Source organism: Micromys minutus (genome assembly GCF_963924665.1).
Source record: "Micromys minutus genome assembly, chromosome: 12".
Taxonomy (NCBI): Eukaryota; Metazoa; Chordata; class Mammalia; order Rodentia; family Muridae; genus Micromys; species Micromys minutus.
In genome coordinates this window covers 692,716-719,262 of record NC_137981.1, presented here as the reverse complement: position 1 = coordinate 719,262, position 26,547 = coordinate 692,716, and the positions used below count along the sequence as shown (strand labels likewise).

Below are 26,547 nucleotides of genomic sequence, written 5' to 3'. Positions count from 1 at the left end.
AGTTTCCTGAAGTATCAGGGACCCAGACCTCTACCTTACCAAGTTTCCTGAGGTCCATTGTACCACAGAAACCCCATCTTGAAGACAACAGCAACCAAAACACACACACACACACACACACACACACACACACACACACACACACACACACCAAAAAAACAAAAACAAAAACCAAAAAACAAAAAAACAAAAAAAAACACCTCTAATTCATCTGGACTCAAAACCAAGAGAAAGGCAGCTTTTATTTTATTTGCTGGAACATTCTTCATGGAACTCTGATCTGCCCATGGATGATCTCATTTCTGTGACCAATGGATGGCATATACTACCTTCGTCAAGGCCTGGACCATATGGCCATAATGGAGTCATAAATTAGGGTCAAGCCTATCCAAATGAGTAGAAAACACAGATCTTTTCCCAAATGATCATCAGAATGCTCATCAGTAAAACAGAGACTAGATTCTGGGTGTTAGGCAGATGGCCATGGCAACAGATGTCCAACACTACCTCACTTCCACAACGCTGTGCTGCCCAGGCATTCTACCTAACTGTCACCAGGCATATGCTTAAACCTGGAAGGTCACAACTTCTTAACTGGTATAAATGTAGTTCATAAAAACGAAAACTGACAAGATAGTTGGGAAGTTAAGTGGTGACATGAAGTTCAAAATTGGCAAAGCGATTGTGCTTATTAAAATGAGTGTCATGATTATGTCTTCTTTGGTCAGATACCTTACACCTTTCTAGATAAAATATATCCAAGCCCATTCCCAAGTGACAGCCATTTTGAATGATCTGCCTTTACAGAAACTGCCTATGAATGAGTAAATTCATCATGCTTGATCTGAAATGACTCACATTATTGGCAGGCCAGCTGTGACGAGGGAATGAACCCTGGCAGTCCAGGCAGCCCCACCCTGACTCAGACTGTCAGCAGAGAGAATTCTAGTGACTCAAACTGCCTACCAGAAGATGTCCAGCCCTGGAAGTTGCCCCTGGTCACTCAGCCAGCTGAGGAAAAGGGAAGGAGTGTGTGAGCAGATGCCTTCACTTTCCTCCTGCTGCTCAGAGGAGATCTGAGCCCTGGGATTATAGGGTCCTGGGGAGTTGGGAGTACATGTGGCATTCCCAGAGACAAGAGGGAAGAGGCACTTCATCACCTACACTGTACTGACTCAGATGTCTGGGTGCATCCTTGTACTTAATTCCCATTAGGTTAGGCATGACGATGAAATGTACAGACAGAAAAATAGAGGTTGAGAGATGGTTATAAGAGAGATACCATGGTGAAGCCCAAAGCAGTCTCCACCATGACCCATACATTAACCATGCTGCATTACAGACTTCCGGCTTTATTGGAGTGAATGGGACTAAAGCAGCCATTTTACTGACGGCCTTCCCGGGCAGACATCAGGGGGAGGAAGTACTGAGCAAAGAGCACCATGACCTCAGTCAGGTGAGGGGAATGACCTCCAAAAAGCCGTGTAAGGAGACACAGCTAGCAGCTGGCTACCAAAGTGACCAGGCTCTCACGGATCTGCTTCCTGGAGAGACTAGCCTGCCAGTCAGGAAAAGGAAGGTAAAGACAGAACCTTAGAAGCTTCCCTTCATCCCAAACACATCTCCATTCTCCATCACCTCAGCTGAGCCAAACTTCAGCCCAGGGAGCTCCCAAGCTCATGTGCAAACTTTAGCTAACAGAACTACACATAGAGAAAACTGGCTAACTAGGCCCACATGCAGCAGCCCAACATCTTTTACTGGCACACATCCATGTTCACGTCCACATCCACGTCCACGTCGTGTCCACGTCCACATTCATGTCCACGTCCACGTCATGTCCACGTCATGTCCACAGTCACTTCCACATCCACATCCATGTCCACATTCATGTCTATGTCCACGACCACATCCACAGTCACATCCACGTCCACGTTCATGTCCACGTCATGTCCACATCCACACCCACAGTCACTTCCACATCCACACCCACATCCACACCCATGTCCATATCCACGTCCACAGTCACATCCACATCCACATCCACGTTCATGTCCACATCCACAGTCACATCCATGGTCACATACATCCACAGTCACATCCACGATCACATACATCCACTGTCACATCCACAGTCACATACATCCACGGTCACATCCACAGTCACATCCACGTCCACATCCACGGTCACATCCACAATCACATACATCCACAGTCACATCCACGATCACATACATCCACTGTCACATCCACGCTCACATACATCCACGATCACATCCACAGTCACATCCATGTCCACATCCACGGTCACATCCACAGTCACATTCACCTACATCTGCAGTTTCCATCCTATTCATGCAGCAAGACTGAATTGCCATCTCTGGGGATAAACATCCTGTCGAACTGGTCCAATCTACAAGAGCTAATTAAGCAGGGGGCTCCCAGAAGGGCATAGTGGCTCCTGCCTGTAATCCAAGCCTTCCAGGGGTTGAGGCAGGAGGACTGTAAGACCATCCTAGGCTGTGTATAAAGTTAGAGGCCAATCTGGGACCTTGCCTTAAGTTTGAAGAAGAAAAAGTGGCCTCTTGAGACAAAAGTCCTCATCTGAAATCTTTTCTTGCTACGACTCTTAGCTATATCACATGAATACTCTGTGACTCGGTTTCCCCAGAATCATCACTAAACTGAAGCACAGGCCATAGTTATGCTCTTTGCCTTCTTTATGTGCCCCAGGACCACCTGCCCTACTGTAGCAAGAGCCACTATGGACAGGGGTCTTTCCTATCAATCACTAATTAAGAAAAAGCCCCCATAGGCTTGCCTACAGGCTGATCTTAGGGACACCTCTTCTGAATCATGGTTCCCTCTTCTCAGACATGTTTAGGTTTGTGTCAGTTTGATAGAAATCAGCCAGTACCTACGTAATTTTAAAAAATACAATGCTGAATATAAGATATTATGAGAACAAACTATTTCCTTTTTAAAATAAATGTCACTAAAACAGTTTTCTCTCTAGCAGCCTATTTATGGACTTATTCGATGTGTATCTCTCTGTTTTGTGATATCATTAATAATGTCTTTTAGATACCAGGGCTTTGGGGGCAGATCCCAGGGATGAGTGGGAAGCTCACACAGGCCGGGTATTCAGGGCAGACAGGACTAAAATATGAGGAAACAGACAACTGGACTGAGCAGGTCCTCCCACAGCCTCTGGTTCCAGGCTGATCCACAGCAGGACTGTCAGCATGTGCTCCACAGGCTCTTAAGAGTCTTCAGTTTTACTCTTAATCGTGTCTCTACCTCGGTCTTGTCTTCTTCCCCATGAACTGTGTTCCTCGCACCCCATCACTACCCTCGTGGTACTTTCGTCTCCCGAAGTGTGGGCTCCAACTATGCTTCTGCCCTTGGGCATTCAGGCACCATTGTGACCAGAATGAAGGGAACACACAGTTTTGCTGGATCTCTGCATGTCCGAGTGAGTGCGGTTTGTGAGGGGTGTGTGTGTGTGTGTGTGTGTGTGTGTGAGTAACAGCTCTTCTAGACAGTATTCAGTGAAACACCTTGCTGAGATGACATTCAGTGAAACAGCTCTCTTTATTCTGGGTGGTGGGTAACAAGGTTTATAAACCTTGGGGAGTGGGCAGGGTTTCCAAAGACATTTACTGGCCCAGACTGTGCTGCTGGGAGTGCTTTATTTGTATAAAGAGGAATTCCAGGTGCTTAACCCTGTAAACTGGACAAGAGGCTAACTGACTCCCCAAGAGGTGAGGATGGACTGACCATAGGACTACATGTCCCAGGGCTTGCAGAGAATAGGGAGGGGGATCTTTACTCCTGATCTCAGGATGAGACTTTTCTGGGTTTTGGGCGCTTGCTCCAGGCATGTTCTCCCAGGTTGCCCCCGCCCCTGCCAAAGTATTCGTCCTTAGTAAAGTGTCTAAGAATGATGTGGAAATAAGCAGGGCTTAAATTGTCAGAAGTCACGTGGATTCTAAGAACCAGGTGTGTCCTCTGTGGATCTAGTTTGAGGGGAGAAAATTATACAAAATAAAGAGTGCTGTGTTGGCGCAGGTAGAAAGCCAGTTTACAGAAAGCCTTTTCTTCATTCTCCCTACACCCTCTAGTGTACACATGCCTAGTGCCCATCCTCAGACCTAAGTATACGTGCTGTCTTGAGGGCCTGCAGGTAGCAGGGAAGATGGTCAAAAGCTCAGAACCATCCACAAAGCAGTACAAGTGTTTTGATGAAGGGGTCCTTGTGATGTCAGAGAATATCCAAGAGCTTCAGGAATAAAATCCAGTTTGCTGTGTGACCTTAGAAATGACTTGGCCTCTCTGAAGTTCCATCTCCTCCTTCATGTGGTAGCTTAATTATCATACCCTTCCAGGGCTGTGCTGGGTTCAACTCATTCCATCCCTGTATATGTGCTGAGCATCCTCAATGCTCCTGTAATCCTGGACCTGCAGGACACAAAGGCCTGCTGGGAAGAAGAAAGTGTCAGAGCTTTCTAAACTGACCTGGAGAAAGAAATCGTCAGAGAGTGGGGGAGGGACAGGCCAGATGGACAGGCCAAAGACAGAGAGGGCTTAAATGGCTCTGCTGGTCAAGGAGAGAAAGCACAGCTCACAGCAGCTGGGGGCCTCCTCACAACCTTTCCTTTATTCCTTCCCCCACACCCTCCCTACCTGTTGGGTATTGTAGAAACCGCTACAATTGGGTGAGCATCATCCTGCAGTTATAACAATGCCCCAGGCCTCCAGGCCTGGCTGCATCTAGAACAAGGAGACCTCTCCACTGAAACTTTGCGACCTGAATGACCGGTTGTGGAAACTTTTTTCACGTATTGATGGCTGCAGAAAGAACACTCCCTCCCCACATGTCACCTACTCCTGGTGCCTTTTTCCACCCCACCCCACCCCCAAGCAACATACCAGCCCTAAGCTCTGGCCCCACAGTACCCCCTCGGCTGCCAAGGTGAGCACATTGGGGACTCTGGAGGCCAAGGATCTCCTTGGGTGTCAGGTAGGCAGCCAGGGACACAAGAAGGTGGGATTTCAGGCTGGAGAACCCGTGACCAAGGCAGTACTGTGTGTTGCTCCTCACCCCAACCCTGAAACCAGATCCTGCCAAGCTTTGCTACCCAGCCAGAGTCCTCTGTGTGTCCTGGTCCTCTCTCCTCCCTTAAATAATATTGTCTGGTTCTTAGGTGTCTGCGTTTCTGTGTATCACTCTTCATCTCCGCCTCCCTCAAACCCTCTACCCATCACCCTCCACCTCTGTTTCATTCTTAATCTTTCCTCCCTCAGCCCTGGGTCAGCTCTGCCCTTGTACCTTGTCTGCCCCCACATGTGCACAGTAGTGGAAGAGAATGCACAGAATGTACTCCAGTTCTCAACTGGGAGGCCCTGAACCACAGGCCATGTTCGAAGAACCCCATGATATTACAATATATATATTGTGTCTGGAAACAATGCCATTTGAATCTGAGACGTTGAAGGGTCTGTAAGAGCTTTCTTGAGAGGAGGTATAGGTGGAAGGGAGAGGGTACACAACCAGGTCACCACTCAGATTCCTGACTCTGAAGGCCCTGTGGAAGGTTATGACAATAGGTCCTCCCACTAGCAGGTTCAGTAGCTGCTGCCCCTATTTAAATGTGAAGGGCAGATCCTGCCTCAGTACTCCCCCGCAGACAGGGGCAGGCCAGCAATGCTTGACCTGATGCAGTTCGGGCCCTTGTGGGTGTGTAGTCCTGTCTCCTGCCTTACCCGAGCCCTTGGCAGTTGGATGCTGGAGACTGTTGAGAGGATGTCTGTTAAAATAGATTCTGGGAGAAAAAAAAAATCTAGAAGGGAGAGGACGAGGGGAATGAAATCACTACAGACCAAAAAGGTCACTTTGCCCAGGTTACACCCAGCCCTCCCCTCTCCTAAACACCAGCTGGCCTCCTCGGGGCAATACAGAAGGTTTAAAAAGGATGACCCAGACCCTGCCTGGGACACAAAAAGGGAGAAAACTCTGGTTTAAGCCCTCCTCTAAAACAAAAAAGTACAAGAAGTCAACCCCTGAGGGGGGACGCCGAGGACTCTGTAGCCTCAGATATGTCCAAATCTGTCCTCTTGCTTCTACATGCTGAGGGGCCTTGGGCTTAACCATGGTGAGTTGTCTGTCCTTACTGGTCCCTGAAAAGCATTGTTCATAAGGCACCTGGCAGGAGCTTGCTTGCGGGACACCAGTCCTGCCTACTCATGTCTCCACACATCAACAAAAGCCACTTCCTTTTACTGATGCTTTGAGTGGCTGACAGCTCTAGACAGGTGGACAGGCAGGAGTGGGGAAGTGATGGAGAAAGGGAGAGAGGAAGGAAGAAAGAAAGGGGAGAAGGGAGATATGTTTTGTAGAGCATGGTATGGTGTGGTGGGAGGGAGTGCCTCAATGGGCCAAACTGAGGCATCCCTCCCCTCTGAGGTACCAGCCATTCAATGGGTCTAGTATAGAACAGAGTTTATTTGGGGCATGGGAATGGGGGTTAAGAAGGAAGTTGAGACATAGAGAGAGAGGAGGTGAGGAAAGAAAAAAAAGGAAGAAAGAAAGAAAGAAAGAAAGAAAGGAAGAAAGAAAGAAAGAAAGAAAAAGAAAGAAAGGGAGGAAGAAAGAAAGAAAGAAAGAAAGGAAGGAAGAAAGAAAGAAAGAAAGAAAGGGAGGAAGAAAGAAAGAAAGAAAGAAAGAAAGAAAGAAAGAAAGAAAGGAGGAAGAAAGGAGGAAGAAAGAAAAAGAAAGGGAAGAAGAAAGAAAGGAGAGAAGGAAAGAAAGAAAGAAAGAAAGAAAGATGGAAAGGAGAGAGAGAAAGAGAGTGAGGGATTGAGAGAGGGGGCTAGAAATGCAGGGAGAGAGGGGGAGGGGAAAGGAGAAAGAGTGAGAAAAAAGTCAGAAAGAGAGCAGAGGGAGACCAACAGTTCTTTTTATAGCAAGCCAGGCCTACCTAGTTGTTGCTAGGTAACTCTTAGGCGGAGCCTAAACGGAATGCTGCCTGCTAACAAAGAATGAAGGAAAATCAACCCTTTGAAAATGCACCTTCCTCTACTTGCTAGTCTCTGCATTGATTAGGTGATATACAGGAGCCCTCGAGATGTTGAGGTAGAAGGGACAAAAGCTGCTCTCCTACTCACAGAGCAGGTGAGAGGAACCTGGGCATCCTCTGATCTTCAGACCCCAGAGGTCAGTTTCTGACTGGCTTTTCTTCTCTCCACAGGATAAGGCTGACCCCAAGCCATTCTTCACTTCGACAGGATGAGAGTGGCAGGTACGAGGGGTCTGCGGCTTCTTGGTGTGGGGGGCTCTAAAATTTGCTTTGGGCTCACGTTGCTATCTTCAGTGTCTACGAATCCCAGCCTCAGAGATGGTTCAGTATCTCTTGTCAAAGGCCCCAGCAAGAACTCCAGGAGGACATCGTGCACGACAGCCTGGGAGAATGGAGGACTAGACCCTACTGATGTGTCCAGCCTTTGGATACTGTGACATAACCTTCTCATCTAATAAGTTACTATAAATAGATTCATACATAAAGCTCTGTATGTGTGTGTATGTGCTCCAGGTGTGTGCACAGGTGATTGCACAGGTGTGTGTACAGGTGTGTGCACAGGTGTGTACAGGTGTGTGCACAGGTGATTGCACAGGTGTGTGCATAGATGTTAGAGGGAATGTCAGTTTTCTTCTCAGTCTCTTTTTTGAGACAAGGTCTCTCTCTTATTGAACTTGGAATTCCCCAGATCTGAAATCCCTGGGACATGGTTGTCTCTATCCCCCTTTTCTGGTAGTGCTGCAGTTACAGACAGAGATCCCTGGACTGACTCTGTCTGACGTGTATGCTGGGAACCTGAGCTTAGGTCTTCGTGCCTGTGAAGCCAGTTCTTTACCCACTAAGCCATCTCTCCACTTACTTAAAAACAAAAACAAAAACAAAAAAAACAAAAAAAAAAACAAAAAACTTTGAATTTTTTTAAGTTTATGGTTTTTGTAATTTTTTTTTCTGGTGTGGAGGGGTCATATTTGTAGCTTTCCTAGGCTTCCTGTGTCCCATAGGATATACCTCCAGGCTGGGGGAGCTGAACAACGGCTGTCTCCAGTGGCCCCATCTACCTAGAAAGCCAGCTTAGAAGAAGCACCCGGCTCTGGCCAGAAGTCAGAGGCCACATACCAACCTCAAGAATGGCTTTTCAGGGTCCTCGCATAACAGGGAGCCTGGTGACACAGAGGTCTTCAGGGCATGCCCTCAAAATTGGCAGGCATTGAAATGCAGAGTGCCTGCAATAAATACACACCCCATTCATATTCCTGTGCAATACACACCCCATTCATACTCCTGTGCATTACACACACCATTCATACTCCTGTACATTACACACACCATTCATACTCCTGTGCATTACACACCCCATTCATACTCCTGTGCATTACACACACCATTCATACTCCTGTACATTACACACACCATTCATACTCCTGTGCATTACACACCCCATTCATACTCCTGTGCATTACACACACCATTCATACTCCTGTGCATTACACACACCATTCATACTCCTGTGCATTACACACACCAATCATACTCCTGTGCATTACACACACCATTCATACTCCTGTGCATTACACACACCAATCATACTCCTGTGCATTACACACACCATTCATATTCCTGTACATTACACACACCATTCATACTCCTGTGCATTACACACACCATTCATACTCCTGTGCATTACACACACCATTCATACTCCTGTGCATTACACACCCCATTCATACTCCTGTGCATTGCACACACCATTCATACTCCTGTACATTACACACACCATTCATACTCCTGTGCATTACACACACCATTCATACTCCTGTACATTACACACACCATTCATACTCCTGTGCATTACACACCCCATTCATACTCCTGTGCATTACACACACCATTCATACTCCTGTGCATTACACACACCATTCATACTCCTGTGCATTACACACACCATTCATACTCCTGTGCATTACACACACCATTCATACTCTTGGTTTCCTCATGGGTGAAATAATGCATTACCAAACACAAAGCTTTAGTAGATCAAGTGTGATAATCTGTTTTGAGCCTATCAGTATAGTACTTAGCACAGAATGGGTGCTGCCAAGTGTGGACTGCTGCCCGAGGAAAATTCCACTTTGCACCAGAAGACAAAGAGTATCCCCTAAACCAAGTGAGATCTTGTGGTTATGCTTTCTGTCCTTGCAAGGGAAAACTCTTGGTACTCATCCCATGCATGGGAATGCTCCTCAGTGTAGAAGCCAGAGTCACTTCTGCCTTGAAGGCAGGGAGGCTGAAGAGCCATGTCCTGTTCTGAAAATGCTGAATAAGTTCACTGGGTGGTTATTTGTGGTGGTTTTGAGCTGATTAAAAATATGGAGAATACCCCTAGGTCCTACTACTATGATGATAATACCAAAAATGTGGGCCATTCATCTACCGATTCATTCATCTATTCATTGACCCATCAATCCATCTATCCATCCATCTATCCATCCATCATCTATCCATCCATCCATCTACGCATTCATCCATCCACCCATCTATCCATCCATCCTCCCACCCATCTATCCATCCATCCATTCATCTACCCATCTATCCATCCATCCATCTATCCATCCATCCATCTATCCATCCATCCATCTATCCATCCACCCATCTATCCATCTACCCATCCATCTACTCTTGTACTCATTATCTATCCATCTACCATCCCATGCACACACACACACACACACACACACACACACACATACATACATACATATAGATCTGTTTTTCTTTCATTCATCAAATACATATGAATACATGCTCTGCATGCAAAATGTAGCCCTTTTCTTCAAAAACATCCTGTTCCAGGAAGTAGAGTTAGTTAATAGCAAGTAGCATGATGGTAATTTAACAAACATAGCATGATGAGAGACTGAATGAGGAGAGGTCACAGCTGGAGCTATAGAGGCCACTGCAACAGACGTTATTATGTCTGTTCTTTAGGACTCTCTCTGGGCAGCTAACTGGAGCCCAAGGAGGAACACTTTAAACTCATTCACAGTGGCAGCTTGGGAAGTGTTCACAACATCTGATTACTGATCTCACTGTCTGATTCCAGCATGGTTTTTTATGTGGTCTCAGCACAGTCTCATGTTGTGAACATGATCTGTGCCCATTCCAAGCATCTCCCCATCATGTTGGAATTTAGTAAGAATTCACATATGAACTTTCTACGGGGCCCTGCACCTCAGAGTCCTGTTGGGATATGGCACATGATCTAACAGAACTTCCCTACTTGCAGGGCTGATTCGTGTTGTGGTCTTCATCTTCACCGTGGCCACCATGTGCGTCTTCCTCCGCAGCTACACCAGCTTCAGCAGGAAAACCATCCGTCTGCCACGCTGGCTGGGTGAGTGGGGCTCATGGCCATCATCTGCAGAGCAGGAATTGGGGTGCTGAGGTCCTCTCTTCTGAGGTGACCCAGGTGGCAGCCAGAGGTGGTGAGACTGGCATTGTGGGACATGGCATAAGATTTCTGAACTGCCAGGAAGCTATGGGGAGCAGAGAGATATTCTAAAGCCCTTATCTAAGACAGGGCAGAAGGAAGTGAAGAAGAAATGATATTGTCTGAGTTGTGAGTGGAGAAGAAGTAATGCTATCTGAGTTGTCAGTGGCTTCTTCTGCCTGTACCCTCTGCTTCAAACCTCTGAGCAGGGCCTGCATGTCTGCTCCACTTCACCATCAGCTCCCTGCTCAAATATTACCACCTCAAAGGCCTTCCTGATGCCCCCAACTTCAGCTAGAGCTTATCCTCCTCATTAACCTTTTGCATGTCATCCTGTTTGTTTCCAAATCCCCACATCATGGTCTCTGTTTTTCTAGTTAGTGCCTGACTTCTACCTCCTAGAATGTAACTTTTTGGATGGCAAGGATTTTGTGTATAGGGCAGTGCCAAAAAGTATTGGATGAATGGGTGGGTGGGTGGGTGGATAGATGGATGGGTGGGTGGGTGGGTGGATGAATGGATGGACAGACAGATGGATGGATGGTTAGTTGCTTGGAAGTATTTGAAGATGGGTAGATAAATGAAAAGATGAATGAATGAATGAATGAATAATGAATATATTAGAGTGGATAAATGGGCAGAGAAGAATGGGTAAACAGAATGACAGGTAGATGTGTGGGTGAATAGATGGTGGACAGATCAATAAGTGAGTCAATACATAAATAGAATGGCAGGTGGGCAGGTGGGCATATCAGTAAGTACATTGATAAACTGATGAATGGATGGCAAGTAGCTGAGTTGGTAGGGAGATAGTTAAGTGAATGGATGAGTGGATTGGATAGGTAAATAAATGGATGGATAAACAGGTAGACGAACACGCTCTTACTACTTTACCTATGCAATCTCATTTAAGCTGAAAACACCCTCAGGAAGTGGTCTGTCTTCCCAGGAAACTGAGAACCACCAATACTGACAGAGTTCAACATAATCTGCAAGGACCAAGATGGCTCCCAACTTACCACGACAGAAAGAAAGCAGAAACCCCACCTTTAACACGACTCCACAGTGGAGGGGTTGATAGCCTCGTGTCAGCTGAGACACTGAGCCCACGCCGGGATGTCATTATATAGACATCTGGTGGCTGCCATGTCCCTGATCCAGAAATGAATCTGCTGGCCTCAAAGAGATGTGATGCAGAGCAGTACAGGAGGGTCACAGTGACAGGAGGGTACAGGACAGAGCCACAGTACAAATGCGGTGGGCAACTGCTGTAGAGAACCTGTCCAGTTACTCTCTCAAACCAGGCAGGCCAACAGTTCCATCCCACAAGCATCAGGGCTCTAGCTCTGTGTGAGGTCACGGGGACCCCAAGAGATACCAACAGACTGAGCTACAATGTTTAAAAGGACAGAGTTCATTCTGTCTTTTTAGCAGAGACTCCAATAACCCAGAGTCTCCAGAAATGCAGACGTGTGCCCAGAGGGGAAGTCATAAAAACCCACCAGTAGCCCAGATTCGTCAGCCAACTTCCCCTCACTTCACAGGCTTTTGCTCTGAGGGCACACACCCTAGTTTATGATTTTACTGTGCTGACGTTAAACCCTATATTTACCACAGCACAAATGTATGCTTATCATTATTATACAGAAAGATGATAATAACAGTTAGCTTTCTTGGTGACTCCATTAGGCTTATTTTATGCACTTAATAACTTACAACTCTTCTGGAGAAGAGCTACTAAGTATCCCAAGAGAGTGAGGACAAACTCACTCTGAGAGAACGTATGGACTTTTCTAGGCCACCAAGGCCCAGGGCACGGGATGAGGAAGTAAGAAATTCCTACCTTACCTGACAACCTAGACCGGAGAGACAGGATCGACTGAACTAGTCTGACAGCATCTCTGGAGCCTTGTAACTGAGAAGTCAGGTGTGGCTAGTTCCAGGGGTACCCAAAGCCCCTAGGGCATGCTGTGGCTGCTTTTGTTGTTGCTCTGTTCTGTTCTGTTTTCAGAACAGTCCCATGTAGCCAGCCTATTGGCCTCAAACTGACTATGTACCAGAGAATGACACTGAACTTCTGATCATCCTGTCTCTGCCCCTTGAGTGTTGGGATCACAGTTAGGCACCAGTATGCCTAGTTTATAGGATGCCAGAAGTTGAATCCCGGTCTTTGTGCATACTAGGCAACTGAACAAAACATCCAGTCTACTAGTAGCTGTTTTCCTTCAACAGGGTAGAAGCTCCACCCATGGTCAGCTTTGCTCTAGGATGGCTACCAGCTATCCAGATGCCCACATTATAACTGAAAGGGCCTCTCTTTCTCCCTCCCTCCCTCTCTCTCTCCCCTCTTCCCTCTCTCCCTCTCTCCCTTTCCTCCCTCTCTTCCTCTCTCCCTTCCCTCCCTTCCTTTCCTCCCTCTCTCCCTCTCTCCCTCCCTCCCTCTCTCTCTCCCCTCTTCTCTCTCTCCCTCTCTCCCTTCCCTCCCTCTCTTCCTCTCTCCTTTCCCTCCCTTCCCTCCCTCCCTCTCTCCCTCCCTCCTTCTCTTCCTCTCTCTCTCTCCCTTTCTCCCTATCTCCTTCCCTCCCCCCCTCTCTCCCTCCCCCTCTTTCTCTCTGCTCCATCCCTCTCCCTCTCTCCCCTTTACTCCCTTTCTCTCAAACACACACAAGCAAGCCAAGGGAATACTTTAACTCAGAGAAGGGCTCTCTTTCCAGAGGACTGTAGTATTATGGTTGACTCAGCCTTGGTCATTTGCTATAGCTAGGGCCCAGAAAAGGCATGCTCCTTCCCTAACATTTTACACCCACTGAAGGAACCTGTTCTCCAGGACTTAGAGCAATATGGTGAACACCTGCTCTAGAAACCTGGAAACAAGTAAGACAAAATAAGACAATATGCCAGGCAGTGACCATGATAAAGCGGGCTTAGCAGACAGGCATTCCAGAAAGAGATGGCTCAGGGACCAGAACAATTTTTTTCTTCACTGAGGCCTCCAGATCTCACTGGATCCTCTCAACAGCCCAGTGAGCATTGTCATGATGCCTTTCTGTATGTTGTTAAGTAAACTGAGTCCAAGGGGTCAGGGCTCAACCTCCAGGCTTCTCACATCATAGCACATCTTGATTTTAAACATGAATAATTTGTGTGCATGCATATATATGTTTACGTATATGTGTGTTGACTATGCATGTATGTGCCTTTCCTGAGTGTGTATGTGCATGTATGTAAATGAGTATATATGCATGTGTACATATTTATGAGTGGGTGGGATCAACAAGTAATAAAAGGCTCCCACTCGTACTGAGGGGGTCCCCTATTTCTTGTCAGTGGAAGCACATCATGTTCTCCTGTTCCCACTGCCCATCCCCCCGTCCTACCAAAGGATGATGAAGTATTGTTTCACTAAAAAGATTCTTTCTCTCAAACAGGCATACCCCCCAAGGAGATCCGTGAGTATCTACACTGCCCCTGCCCCTCATCTGCCCTTGGGTAGGATGTCCCAGTGCTGCAGGCTCCAAGGTCTCCCCAGCCCACTCTTCTGTGACAGCGGCAGTGTGGGCAGCCCCTCTCAGCCATTCAGACTACGGGAGTTCTTAACTCTCTCCTTCTACGGTTCCTTCTGGCTAGTCTAGACCACAAGGAACCTCACCTTCTCTCTCTAGACCCTCTCACCCTGTTATGAGTCAAAATTGAAAGACAGCTCCAGCAAGGTCCAGGGCTCCAGAGAGACAAAGATGGAGGGAGAGAGCCAGATGCTCCTGGTGTTAGCTCATGCTGAGCCAGATGCTGCACTCCGTCCTCATAGGCAGCCCATACAAAGCTAACACACTCCGCGTAGGTTCCAGTATTGTTTCCTTTCTATAGGTGGGGAAACCAACTTGGAGAAGTGAGATCTCCTAGCTAAGGCCAAACAGTTTAAGTAGCAAGTAGGGGGTCAACACCCCCACCCTTCCTGCTAGACCAGAGCTTTTTACATCAGGTCTCCCAGCCAGGTCCTTCATCCCCTAACCCCACACTCGGGTGACTCCAGAGAGAGCTGATCCCTCAGGGTTAGGATTTTATTGACCAAGAAGACATGGGAGCCCAGTACACACAGGATTGCAGAGAGCAGACTACAGGAATGGATGATTTACACACTTGAACACATCCCTCTGCAGCCTCCTCAGTCCAGTTATGAACCAGACACAAAGAGTTAAGACATCTTGCAGATATCTGCTGGGAGAGTAGAAAGCTCAACCATGTACACTACATCCTACAACTCCCTGCTTTCTGATCCCATGGCAGACATTGCTAATCAATTCCCACATTCCCCACTCTCCAAGCCCATAGCCAGCTTCTGGAGTTTTATCATTAAGTCTTTTACAGTAAGTCTAAACTGAATTTAAGAGAAAACCTGCTAATCTATTCTGATCAAAACCAACTCCCTGGTTTGACAATTAGCAAAGATAATTGGAGAAGCTTCTACAAAACCACATAGCAGATTGGTGGAAGAGTAGTTCATAGTTCCTGATGTACCTCCTACCACCACACAGGGGAGGGAGAGGGGGAGAGGGAGGGAGGGGGAGGGAGGGAGGGAAGGAGGGGGAAGGGGGAGGGAGGGAAGGAGAGGGAAGGGGGAGGGAAGGAAGGAGGGGGAAGGGGGAGGGAAGGAAGGAGGGGGAAGGGGGAAGGGAGGGAGAGAGTGCTCATGACAGTACACCAGCTTCAGGCCCAGAGCAATGGCACCAAGGTCCCTGGAGTTTGGAAGAGCTATGGAGATAACCCTTTCAGGCACAGTCCAGAAAGCAGATCCTAGCTCCCTGTGGCTAGGGTCTCCCCATGGGCATCATTTCCCTTCATCCAGCAGCCTGGTGGTAAAGGCTGGATGCTCAGAAAATCAATTCCTGAAAAGCCTGGTTAAGCTGGTCTGTTGACATCAAGCTTGTCAGACTTAGCTGCAGCTGATCAAGCAGGCTCTGGGGACTCCAGCTGCAGTGGGGGGCGGGGAGTACAGGGGCAGGGGGAGGGGGGTACAGGGGCCAGGGCTAGAATCTTCTTCACCAGTGACAGCCAGGGAGACCCTCTGTTGCTCTTTATCGCATCCCTCCCAGCCCAAAGCCAAGCGAAACCAAGAGGCTCAATGTTCACCCAGCAAAGGAGGACCAAGCATCCACAAATGCCCAGACACGGGGTCTACCAGGTGATCCAACAAGGCACTGTACCAGGCTCTCAGCAAGCTCTGCAGGATCAACCTCTCTTAGAAACCCCAGATTAATTCTAGGGGTGTCGAGACCCTCAGCCAGAGTTCTGTACATTTTGATGCAGTTGCCGGAAGCCTGACAGCGCCCAGAAATGAAAACTCCAAGTTCAGTCCCCTCCCCAGATGCTGCCCCTATGAAAATGCTGTGTTCCCTTCCCAGAGACCCCGAAGACCAAGTGTGGGCTCAGCAAGACCTGCACAAACAACTTCTTCGCATTTAAAATCAGCAGTGGAGCTGCCAATGTCGTGGGTCCCTCCATGTGCTTTGAAGATGAAATGTAAGTACCCAGGGTGGCTGTGTTTCTTTGCTTGCAATTCATTCATTTAGTCAATCATTCATCCATCCATTTGGAGAGTCAAGCTTCAAGGCAGGCCTGTGAGGAAGCCCCTGCCTTTCCCAGGCACAAAGTGTGTGTGCCCCACATAGCAATCAGCCAATGAGCTCCCGCCTCAGCTATACCCTTACCAACCCTTACCAGCACCGGTGCTTGAGCTGTTATTGCCTCCATGGTAAAAGAAAGCAAAGTGAGGCTCAGACAGGGCCACCTACCAAGCTGAAGGAAGGTCTGCCTAACAGACAAGTTGCTAAGCTTCTGGTGAAAGGGATGCCACGTGGGGAAAACTGTTTGCCACTTCCCAGACTAGAACGTCACACTTACGCGCCACGGAAGATAGGGTAACAGGAAAACGAGAGCAGACCACTGCTTCCATTGGGATGGTGAACCTGAACACAGTTTGCTTGGGCAAAACAGGAATGGTGCTCTGTGTAGTTCCAGTGCCAAAGGTCCCAAGCTTCAGGGTGAGCAGAATCCAGCGGCTCAAACGCACCATCAGGCCTTCTCACAGCATCCTGAGCTCTGTTTCCTTTTGCTGGCTGCCCTTTCCTCCACTGAAGATGGGACTTCTCTGAGGATGGGGGAAGCCACAACTCTGACATATTAACACCACCTCAGTACATCACCAGGCCCAGAGCAATCCCAAGATTGTACCTCCTTGCTGTCTTGGGACCTACGTCCGGTCCTGGTCTAATCATCATGGCCAAACAGCACAGTCTGCTTGCTGCCCTAAAACCTGAGAGTGGGGACGCACCGCAGTCTAAGGAGTGGGTGGCAGAGCATGTAGGATGCTGGGAGTCCGGCTGAGCTCCACAAGGAACCAACCGAACTAGGATGGCAAAATTTTATTTTCTGTCTTCACATCCTAGAATGGGGAGCACCCTACCCTGACACCTCAAAAATCCCAGGCAGGGATTCTCCCTCTTTCTCTGTGCAGACTGGCCCAAGTGTATCATAGACAAATGGGCTACAGCATAAAGAACACAGCCCACCACAGGCTTTCGGAAGCCAAAGCCACTACATGTGTTTCCTAGTGCTTCTGCCATGCCCCCCCCCCCCCCGAGGTAGTCTCTCTGAAGGTCCCCAACACTAAAGCAGAACTTTCCTTGTGCTCCTGGGACACCGGCCTGGTTCACTTCCTCCTTCATCTGCAGTATCATGAGCCCTGTGCGGAACAACGTGGGCAGAGGCCTGAACATCGCCCTGGTGAACGGTGAGTGACCCAGGAAGAAGACCAGTCACCTGCTGAGTCATCCTGTAGAACTCAGAACAGGGTGAGGCTGGACTAGGGACAACAGATCTTACAGGCCTGATAGCCGTAGGCTCCTGCCCAAGAATTCACAGCTGTACCCACAGCTCCACCCTCAGAGCCGGTTCACATGCAGTCGTGGTGGGCAGATGGAAGCAGAGTGAGGTCACATGATGAGTACACATCATTCTTAACTTCCCGTTTGCAGAGAGAGTTGTTACTGGCCATGGCTTCAAGGAGCCGCAGCGCTACCATATCCTCTGCAATACCGCCATCTAGTGGTGGAGATTGAGACCTTTGGCTTTCCTCCAGAATGCCAAGGGGTTTTGCCCCAAAACCACAAAAGCCATTCAGACCCTGAAAATCCAAGGACCATAATCACTGAAAATTCCATGGCTTCCAAAAGTTAGAATATTTGGCTTGCAGATTTCCCATTTATGTAGAAATAGTGATAACAATGCCCTTATAATAGTTTTTGCAGAAAACATACCTAGTAAACTTACTGTTTCAGATACATCCCGTTTCAAACCAACACCTCGTTGAATTTGTACTAAAATTGAGGATGAAATGCTGACTTGTGTGTGAGCAGCTGTCGTGACAGAACACAGATCCTGAGTGGGTAGATTCTGTTGTATTATGGATGTTCAGCCAGTGTATTCTACCTCTCAAGAAGCCTAAGCTTCAGTTCGGGAATTCTTAGGCCCATATTGTGACCCTGCTGATTCTCACAGGACTTGGTTTGGCTCAGTTCTCACTCTGCTTTGAGGTTTTACACTACCCATGGGCTAGAGTCAGCTAAATGACAAGTGGGGTGACTCACATTATGGGAAGTAATAACTCTCTTTTCACTAGGAACTAACGGACATGTGATGAGAAAGGGCAGCTTTGACATGTACTCTGGAGGTAGGTACTGTTGTTGGCACTGATGTCATGGGGGCTGGGCCCTTTATGAGGCAGGGACCTTGTGGGCACAGGATGGGAGGGTTGAGGGTCATCCTGCTCCATTGAACACCTTCCTGGAGTCTGGGTTGGACTTCGGCACAGATCTTAGATGACAGCTTGAGTATTATTGTTTATTTAGGTGCTGATCTCAAGAAATGTCCATGGTAGGTCAAAGGAGTGGGACAGGAGAAAAGAAACGAAGCCAACCTGTGGCATTAGAGAGCTGGCACGCGCCATGTCAGGCACAGCCCAGAGGATATTGATGTTCCACACCACTTCCTAGCAATTCTGGCTTACCCTCGGGAGCAGGAGGGCTCTTAGAGGCCAGGCGGAACTCCAGACCAAGAAATGTCATGGTTAGCATTGGTTCCAAACACTCGTGCACCAACTGTTGTGCTGAGGGTGAGGAAATGAGGCCCTGATGCTACTCGAGCCCTGCTAGGGAGACTGCTCTATAAGACTTGAGGAGATGGTGATCTCTAGTGGACCCAAGCGTAGCACATGACCTCCTAAAGTCTGGCAGGACCTCTGAGAGGCGCCTCCCTCCCCATCTCTCTGCAGATATTGCTTCTTTACATAAATGTGTGTTTTGTTTTGTTTTTTAACCCCTGTGCATGTGGCTGACCCTTAGGACATCACTGCACTCTTCCTTCATTAGCACAACAGAGCAGGTCTCCTTGGGCTGGAACCCAGGCATCTGAGTCCCATGAACAATTTGGCTGCCAGTCTGATGCAGTCTTGACATTCTTAATCCTTGGTTTTTTAATCAGTGGTCCTACATTTTTATTTTGTGGTGAACCCCACAAATGATGTAGCCAGTTCTGTTAACAATTTGTGGTCTCATGTGGGGCCATGTATTGCATGCCCCAAATTATCACATGTAAACTTCACAACCATGCTATGTGAGGAGTTACTGCTCAACCTTGTACATATGTCAAAAGAGGGCTGTTTTGTTCTGTTTTGAAGCAGAGACTCATGAAGCCCAGGCTTCCTGTGTAACCAAGGATTACCGGCAGTCTATAGTAATTTAGAAGGTGCTATGTGGTCTTGGACTGTAGAGATCTACAAATTCTGACCCTCCTACCTCTACCTCCCAAGTGTTGGGACTACAGGCATATACCATCACCCTAGGTCTACATGGTGCCAGGAGTCCAACTCAGGGCTTTGTGCATGCTAGGCAAGTATCCTAGCGACTGAGCTATATACCCAGCCCCACCCCAGGAACTTTAAAATGCCAGTGTCTTGTCACCACTCCAAATCACATGAGTGAAATCCCCTTGTTATGTGCTCTCATTTTTCTGCCCTTGGACAAATGCAGCAAGAACTCCCACTACCGTCATACTGCGTCCCATCACCCTGGTCCAGGTCCTCCCTGGGGCATGACAGTAGTAAAAGAGAAAAAGGATGACCAGCAGTCATTTCTCCTAAAGACCACGCCTCTTTTCTTCCTCCCCCAGAACCCCAACTCCTGCTGAACTTCCTTGCAGAAATTCCAGATAGCACCCTGGTGCTGGTAGCCTCCTATGATGACCCAGGGACCAAGTAAGTGAAACATTTCACCTTCTATGCCACAGAAGGATAACACTTCCTAACACTTCCACACCTGCATGCACTTCCCCACTTTCCTGAAAACTCCACGGTCCAGCAAACTATCCTGAGAAAAGAGTCAGGAAAGTATGGGAAATGTTCTGGTGGTATGACTTGTCCTTCATTACAGTGGTGGTAGTGAAAGACCCCCGCAGAGGGGAGACACTCACTCAAGTCTTGGGATAACACGACCCTCCAAGAACTCACAAGAGACCATTCTTGCTGTAATTACACAAGGTTTATTGATAAACCAGTGCACTGGGGTCAAGACTCATATCCCATGCAGGGGTAGAAGAATCTGACCCCAAGTGGCTGGGAGAAGGGGTTTTAAAAGGAAAAAACCACAACCCAAGAGGGTTGGGAGTACATCATTGGACAATGCCAAAAATACCAGTGAAAAATCGTAAGGGAAACACTCGGTTTCTCAAGAATGTTTATAAGGTGTTATTTTAACTTTTATGGTTTTATGGTCTGTCAGATCCTGAAACAGAGTCACTGAACCAGCTATCCTACATTGTTGGCTCTACTCTACCTGCTAGGGGTCTTCTACTTTACCTGTTAGAGGGTCAGGATTTATCCTGGTCTTTCAGTAGACTCTCCCCATCCAGTAGCAACCAGCTGGTTACAGAAATTATAGCACAATGACATATATCACTGCATGTATACATAAGAACACACATTGCAAATGATGGTGTGAGAAATATTAAGGACTTGCAAGAATGCTCACTGTCTTAATGTTCTATTGCTATATAGAGACGCCATAACCAGAGCTACTTTTACAATAATTAAAAAAAAAAAACATTTAATTGGGGTTCTGCTTGCCCATTTCAGAAGTTGAGTCCATTATCATCAGGGCAGAAAGCATGGCAGCAGACAGGCAGGCATGGTACTGGGGACATAGCTGAGAGCTACTTCCTACATCTCCACAGGTAGGAAGGGAGAAAAAACAAGACTGAGTCTAGCATGGGCTTTATCTCTCATGACACACTTCCTCCAACAGGGTCACACCTCCTAATCCTTGTAATCCTTTCAGTTTCACTCCCTGGTGACAAAGCATTCAAGTACATGAGCCTATGAGTACCATTCTTATTCAAACCATGGCACTCAACTTCAGACCTACATCAGTGAGAAGTAGACATTCATAGCCAGCCTCCAATTCTAGCCTCTTAAGGCCAAGACAAAGGGTTATCCGAGCAAGCAGGCCAGCCAAACTAGCCATATCAGTGAGCTCTGTATTTGACTGAGAAAACCTGACTCAAAAAAATAAACTGGAAGAATAATTGAGAAATATCCTTGGGCCACCACAACACATACACATGTGTGGGTATATATGTACAACTAATTGTATACATGTGTACATACATTTGGGAGGGAAAAATCCACTTGTGCTACATAGCTTGTTCTAAGTGCACACTGTATGACCCATTAAAAACAGATCATTTAATGAATGTTGGAGCCTGACGTGTGTAAACATTCTCCGGGTGTTCATAGCTAACAACACTTTTCTTGGAATGGATCTCATTATTAAACAACTCATGACCATGTTAAAATAAAGAGTGTGCTCCACCTTTAGTGGAGTTGGTTCTTCACAATGTCCCATGTTTCCTAGATAAACATGTAGTACCTATAAACAGGTGCTCCAGATGAAGATGAGAGTGGGGTCAGTCACTGGGAACCTCACCCTGATGTCACCTCCCACCAGTGTTTTCTGCCTCACCCGAACTGTTCTCTGGCAGAATGAATGACAAGATCAGGACACTCTTCTCCAACCTGGGGAGTTTCTACGCCAAGGAGCTGGGCTTCCGGGACAGCTGGGTCTTTGTGGGCGCTAAACACCTCAAGAGTAGGAGCCCATATGAGCAGGTAGGTTCCTGGCTGCCTCCCTGTCTGAGTGAGTGGTAGGTGGACAAGTAGCTGCAGAGGATGGAAGGACCGTAACTCACTTGTGCTGTCCTGTTGGTCAGAGACTCTACAAGAACCAGCATGCAACACTGCCCAACCGCTCAAAATTCACCGCAGTTTTGGGTGGTCCAACTGGCCAAATCCCAGCACGAAGCTACCTTGCAGGAGGTGGCCCATATTTACTAGTGCTCAAAGAGTAAGGACAAAGGGAGAAAAGAAGGAAAAAGACACTAAGTTGAAGTAGAAGAAAGGAAGAAATGTACTAAAGCCATGTTGGGGTATGGAAGGGTAGGGAGCTGAACGGCTGACTTCTGGGCCCACCTGCCACCGGGTAAAGCCATGTTCCCCAGGCCTCTCATGTCACCAGTAAAGGGAAGAATTGGGGAGCTGTCAGGCTTTGGGTGCTCTTGGAAGCTCCCGATGAAGATTATAATCATGTACCAGGAAGGGGACAACAGCACCCCAGCATGTGAAAAGAAATACTGAACTTGTGGCCATGGCCTGAGGGTAGCCCTGAGCATGGGCAATTGGAAACTCCAGTGTGGAGTTTAGAACACCCTCAGGATGGAAGGCAATAATCAAAGTCTGAAGGCTCCAGAGAAATATTAGACCTTCTCCCCTGTTCTGTACACCACAGCCTGGAGCAATCCTAGAAACCTAAGGGAGCTAAGGGTTAATGATTCTACTCAAAAGACTCTGTAGACGCAACAGGAACGTGCTGGGGACCCATGAGGGACATATGCAAGAGAGTGGCAGAATCCAACCCATAATAAGTGCTTGTTCTGCTCAGGCACATGCCAAGCAAATTGCTGGCCAGGACCCCTCTAACATACACAGTGAAGCAGATATGATTATCATCTTAGCACGTGTGAGATAGCACAGGCTTGTAGAGCTCAGGTCTCAGAACAACTCTGAGAGGCAGCACACTTCTCAAAGAGGTTCACTCAGCAACACAAAGATGTCCTTGTCTCTCGGAAGCCTCGCTGGCCAAGCACAAAAAGCACCAAGGAAGAGAGCCAGGAGGCAGAGAGGATTCCTATGTGATAATGAGGCAGGGTACAGCAACCCAGATGTGTAGACACTGTGAGGTGCAGGCAGGGCAGAGGGGCAGTGCAGGAGTGAGGCTGAACTCTGGAAGGAGGGATGCTGGGGCCGTTCCCTTGACTGGACAGTGACGGCCCATATTTGTGATTCTATAAGGACGATCCACATTAGAAAGTGTGATATGTTCTTACGTCTTTGCTATGATGATTTGAGAGAAAGAATCTAAAGGACAGATTGACTTTGGCCCCTGCTCTCAGAGGCATAAACCCAACATGGCAAGGGAAAACAGCACACCTTGTGGAGGCCAGAAAGCAGTGAGCAAATCCCTGGGCTAACAGCTCTCCCTCCTCCCCCTTTATCCTGGCCCCAAGCCTATGCATAGTGAGGCTGAAATTAATAACTTCCTCCTTCATTTATCCTCTCACGAAACACACACACAGATATATCCAGAGAAGTATTTTACCCTCCTAGACACTTCTCAGTCCAGCTAATGGGCAATGATTTATTTTTTATTAGATTTTCTGTATTTACATTTGAGATGTTATCCCTTTACCCCACCCCAGTCCCATCCACCCTCCCCCTCCATTTGCCTTCACAAAGGTGCACTCCTTCCTGATCCCCCTCTCCACCCCATTGCCCTGGCAACCCCTACATTGGGAAAACAAGCCCTCCCTGGAACAGAAGCCTCTTCTCACATAGATGCCAACACTGCTGTCTTTAGCTGCATATGCAACTGGATCAATAGGTCTCTCAATGTGTACATAGTGGTTGGTGTTTTACTCCATGGGAGTTTGGGAGGGCTTGGTTGGTTGATTCTTCCCATGAGGTTGCAACCCCTTTCAGCTCCTTAGGCCCTTTCTTTAGCAACTTCACTGGGGTCCCCGAGTTCAAACCAATGGTTAGCTGCAAGCATGCTCAAATATATCTATATGACTCCAGCATAGTCCCTGAGGGGGCATCTCTGTCTGATTCCTGCCAGTAAGTACTTTTTGGGATCAGCTGTACTGCTTGGATTTGGTGACTGCATATGTAGTGGGTTCCAAGGTGAGGCAGCTTCTGGGTGATCTTTTCTTCAATCCCTGCTCCTCTATTTGACCTTGCATTTCCTCCCATGAGAGTTTTGTTCTCCCTTCTAAGAAGGATTAAGGCATCCCCGTTTTGACCTTCCTTCTTTTTGAGCTTTATAATGTCTTCGAATTGTTTCTTGCATATAGGGTATTCAGAACTTTCTGGGTCTACTATCTGCTCATTAGTGAGTGCATACCATGTGTGTTCTTTTGTGACTGGGTCACCTCACTCAGGATTAAAGTTCTCTAGTTCCATCTATTTGCCTAGGAATTTCATAAAGTCATTGTTTCTAATAGCTGAGTACTACTGCATTATGTAAATGTACCACACTTTCTGTATTCATTCATCTGTTGAAGGACATCTGGGTTCATTCCAGCTTTTGGCTATTATAAATAAGACTGCTATGAACATAGTGGAGCATGTGTCCTTGTTATATGTTGGAGCATCTTTAGAGTATATGCCCAGGAATGGAGTAGCTGGGTTTTCAGGTAGTACGATGTCCAATTTTCTGAGGAACTGCCAAACTGATTTCCAGAGTGGTTGTACCAGCTTACAACCCCACCAACAGTGGAGTTCTCTGCATCATCGCCAGCATCTGCTGTCACCTGAGTTTTTGATCTTAGACATTCTAACCGGTGCATCACCCAAATTTAGAAATCAGACATAGTTTAAGATGGCCTAAGCTAGGAAAAGAGCAGGAAGAATGTCCATGGCCTCTGGGTAAGAATGCAGGGCCTGGACTTTGCTCCAGCGCACAGGAGAGTGGGTGGAGCTAAGGCTGCACTGTCTTCTTGTAAGGAAGAGCCGATATCCATCAAAAGCAGATGACCTTAAAGCAAGCCCCCATGATGTTTTATGTCCCATACTGGTGACACATTAGAGAAATCACATGAAGAATTTCCCCCACACGGTGACATTACCTCTTCATGCCTCAGTTTTTTTCCACTCAATGGAACCATGACATATGCACTGCCCAGGGCTCTTGCACAGATTAGGTACAAAAAGCAGCTTGGCACAGTGCCAAGCATGCAGCGCATGCTCAGTAACTTTTTGGCCCTCCTTTTCCACACTGTTCCTATCATGATTTGGGGCTTTATGGGAGGTGAGTGGGGGCTTTGGAGAAGAGATACATCACCCCAAGCTCTTTCAATTCCTGATGACCCTATTGGGTATAATAGGCGCCAATCCCATTGCTGTGACCTTGAGCAAGTTGTGGTCCTCCCCTGAGCTTCTGACCTCACCTGTAAAACAAGGCTGTGGCAGAGGTTACATGAGTCCTCTGAGAGCCAAGGGACAATGCACGCGCTTTCTCCATGAGTAGACAGCCTTGACCACTCACTGTCTGAAACATCTCTCTTCTCTCCCCAGTTCTTAAAGAACAACCCAGAAACAAACAAATATGAAGGGTGGCCGGAGTTACTAGAGCTGGAGGGCTGTGTACCACGGAAAGTATTTTAGGACGGCTATGGCTCTCTGGCCTAGGGAGCCAAAGAAACACCCATCTGACTTGAGAGCAGAACCCAGGAGTGCTGGGTCTATGCTGGCGGGAGCTGATGGAGAGGAAGAAAGAAGAAGCCATATGGGATGCTCTGGTCATCCCCTGAACAATGTGACTCACGTCCCCTCTAAGGAAGCACAGCCTGCCACTGCCCCATGGTGACCAGCTTGAGGACGGGCAGCATGGGACCTGTGGAACCAGCTGTAGTGGATAGAACAAGACCTTCCAAGACTGCCCATGATTGTCTCTAGAAGGACTGACTGCCTACTTGAGCAGGATTAAATTCTATTTTTGCTGATTTTGAACGTTTCCAATCTCTCCCATTGCTGCGGTTCTCCCTGGGAACGTTGTGGTCTAGCATCAGTTAACGTGGGTCCTGATCTGGACAGATAGGGGACAGCTCATTTGGCAACTGGGATGGAGCCTAGTTTCCTGGGATTTCAGTTGAGCAGGAAAGAACTTAGTTCCCAAGATAGATAGGAGCAAGGTAGCCTAGAAGACAGGGCACAGAGACCGCCATCTTGACGTGCCCTTTTAATTAAGGCAAGCCCAAACTGGAACAAAAGAGAAAAGGAAAGTGTCTACAGTACTGAACAGTCATCTAAACATCTGCCTGGATTTGGGGTCCCCAGAGGCAGGATCTGAAATAAACACACAAGGACAGGCATTGTGTCTAGAGTAGAGGGTAGCCAATAAGGGGTATTGTCCACCCTACTACCAGAGACTAGAGTGAGCTCCCACCAGGAACTTTGGGACTCTATAGAGCACACACTGCAGCGATGGCATCCTTCAGATCATATTCCAACGCCACCCAACCATTTGGTAATGGTGGTGGGCATCCCTAGGCACAAGAGGCCATCTGTGCCTTCACAGGGAGTCAGTGGCCAAAAGATGCCAGTAGACAAGCGGGTGCAAAAAGAAGAATTAAAAGGCATGCGTGGTGAGAAGACCATGGGTCAGGATCCCTGAGAGGACCCAGTGCCCAGGTGCTAGACCCAAAGGGGTTGTAAATATCCTGAACATCAGATGTTTGCATTTTGATTCATAACATTAGCAAAATTATAACTGTGAAGTCTCAGCAAAATAATTTTGTGGTTGGGGGGCAATCAGGCCGGAG

General features: G+C 47.6%; 1 protein-coding gene across 1 annotated transcript; it reads left to right on the top strand.

The window, feature by feature from the left end:
* Nucleotides 1–7,288: 7,288 nt before the first annotated feature.
* FAM3D (FAM3 metabolism regulating signaling molecule D) lies at nucleotides 7,289–25,390 on the top strand (the record flags this gene model as incomplete). Its single annotated transcript, XM_080926312.1, has 9 exons — nucleotides 7,289–7,301; nucleotides 10,363–10,470; nucleotides 13,995–14,015; nucleotides 15,966–16,083; nucleotides 17,295–17,353; nucleotides 18,242–18,292; nucleotides 19,789–19,873; nucleotides 21,655–21,781; nucleotides 25,301–25,390. 9 exons carry the CDS (start codon nucleotides 7,289–7,291, stop codon nucleotides 25,388–25,390), a joined length of 672 nt encoding a protein of 223 aa, XP_080782438.1.
* Between the last annotated feature and the right edge of the window lie 1,157 nt (nucleotides 25,391–26,547).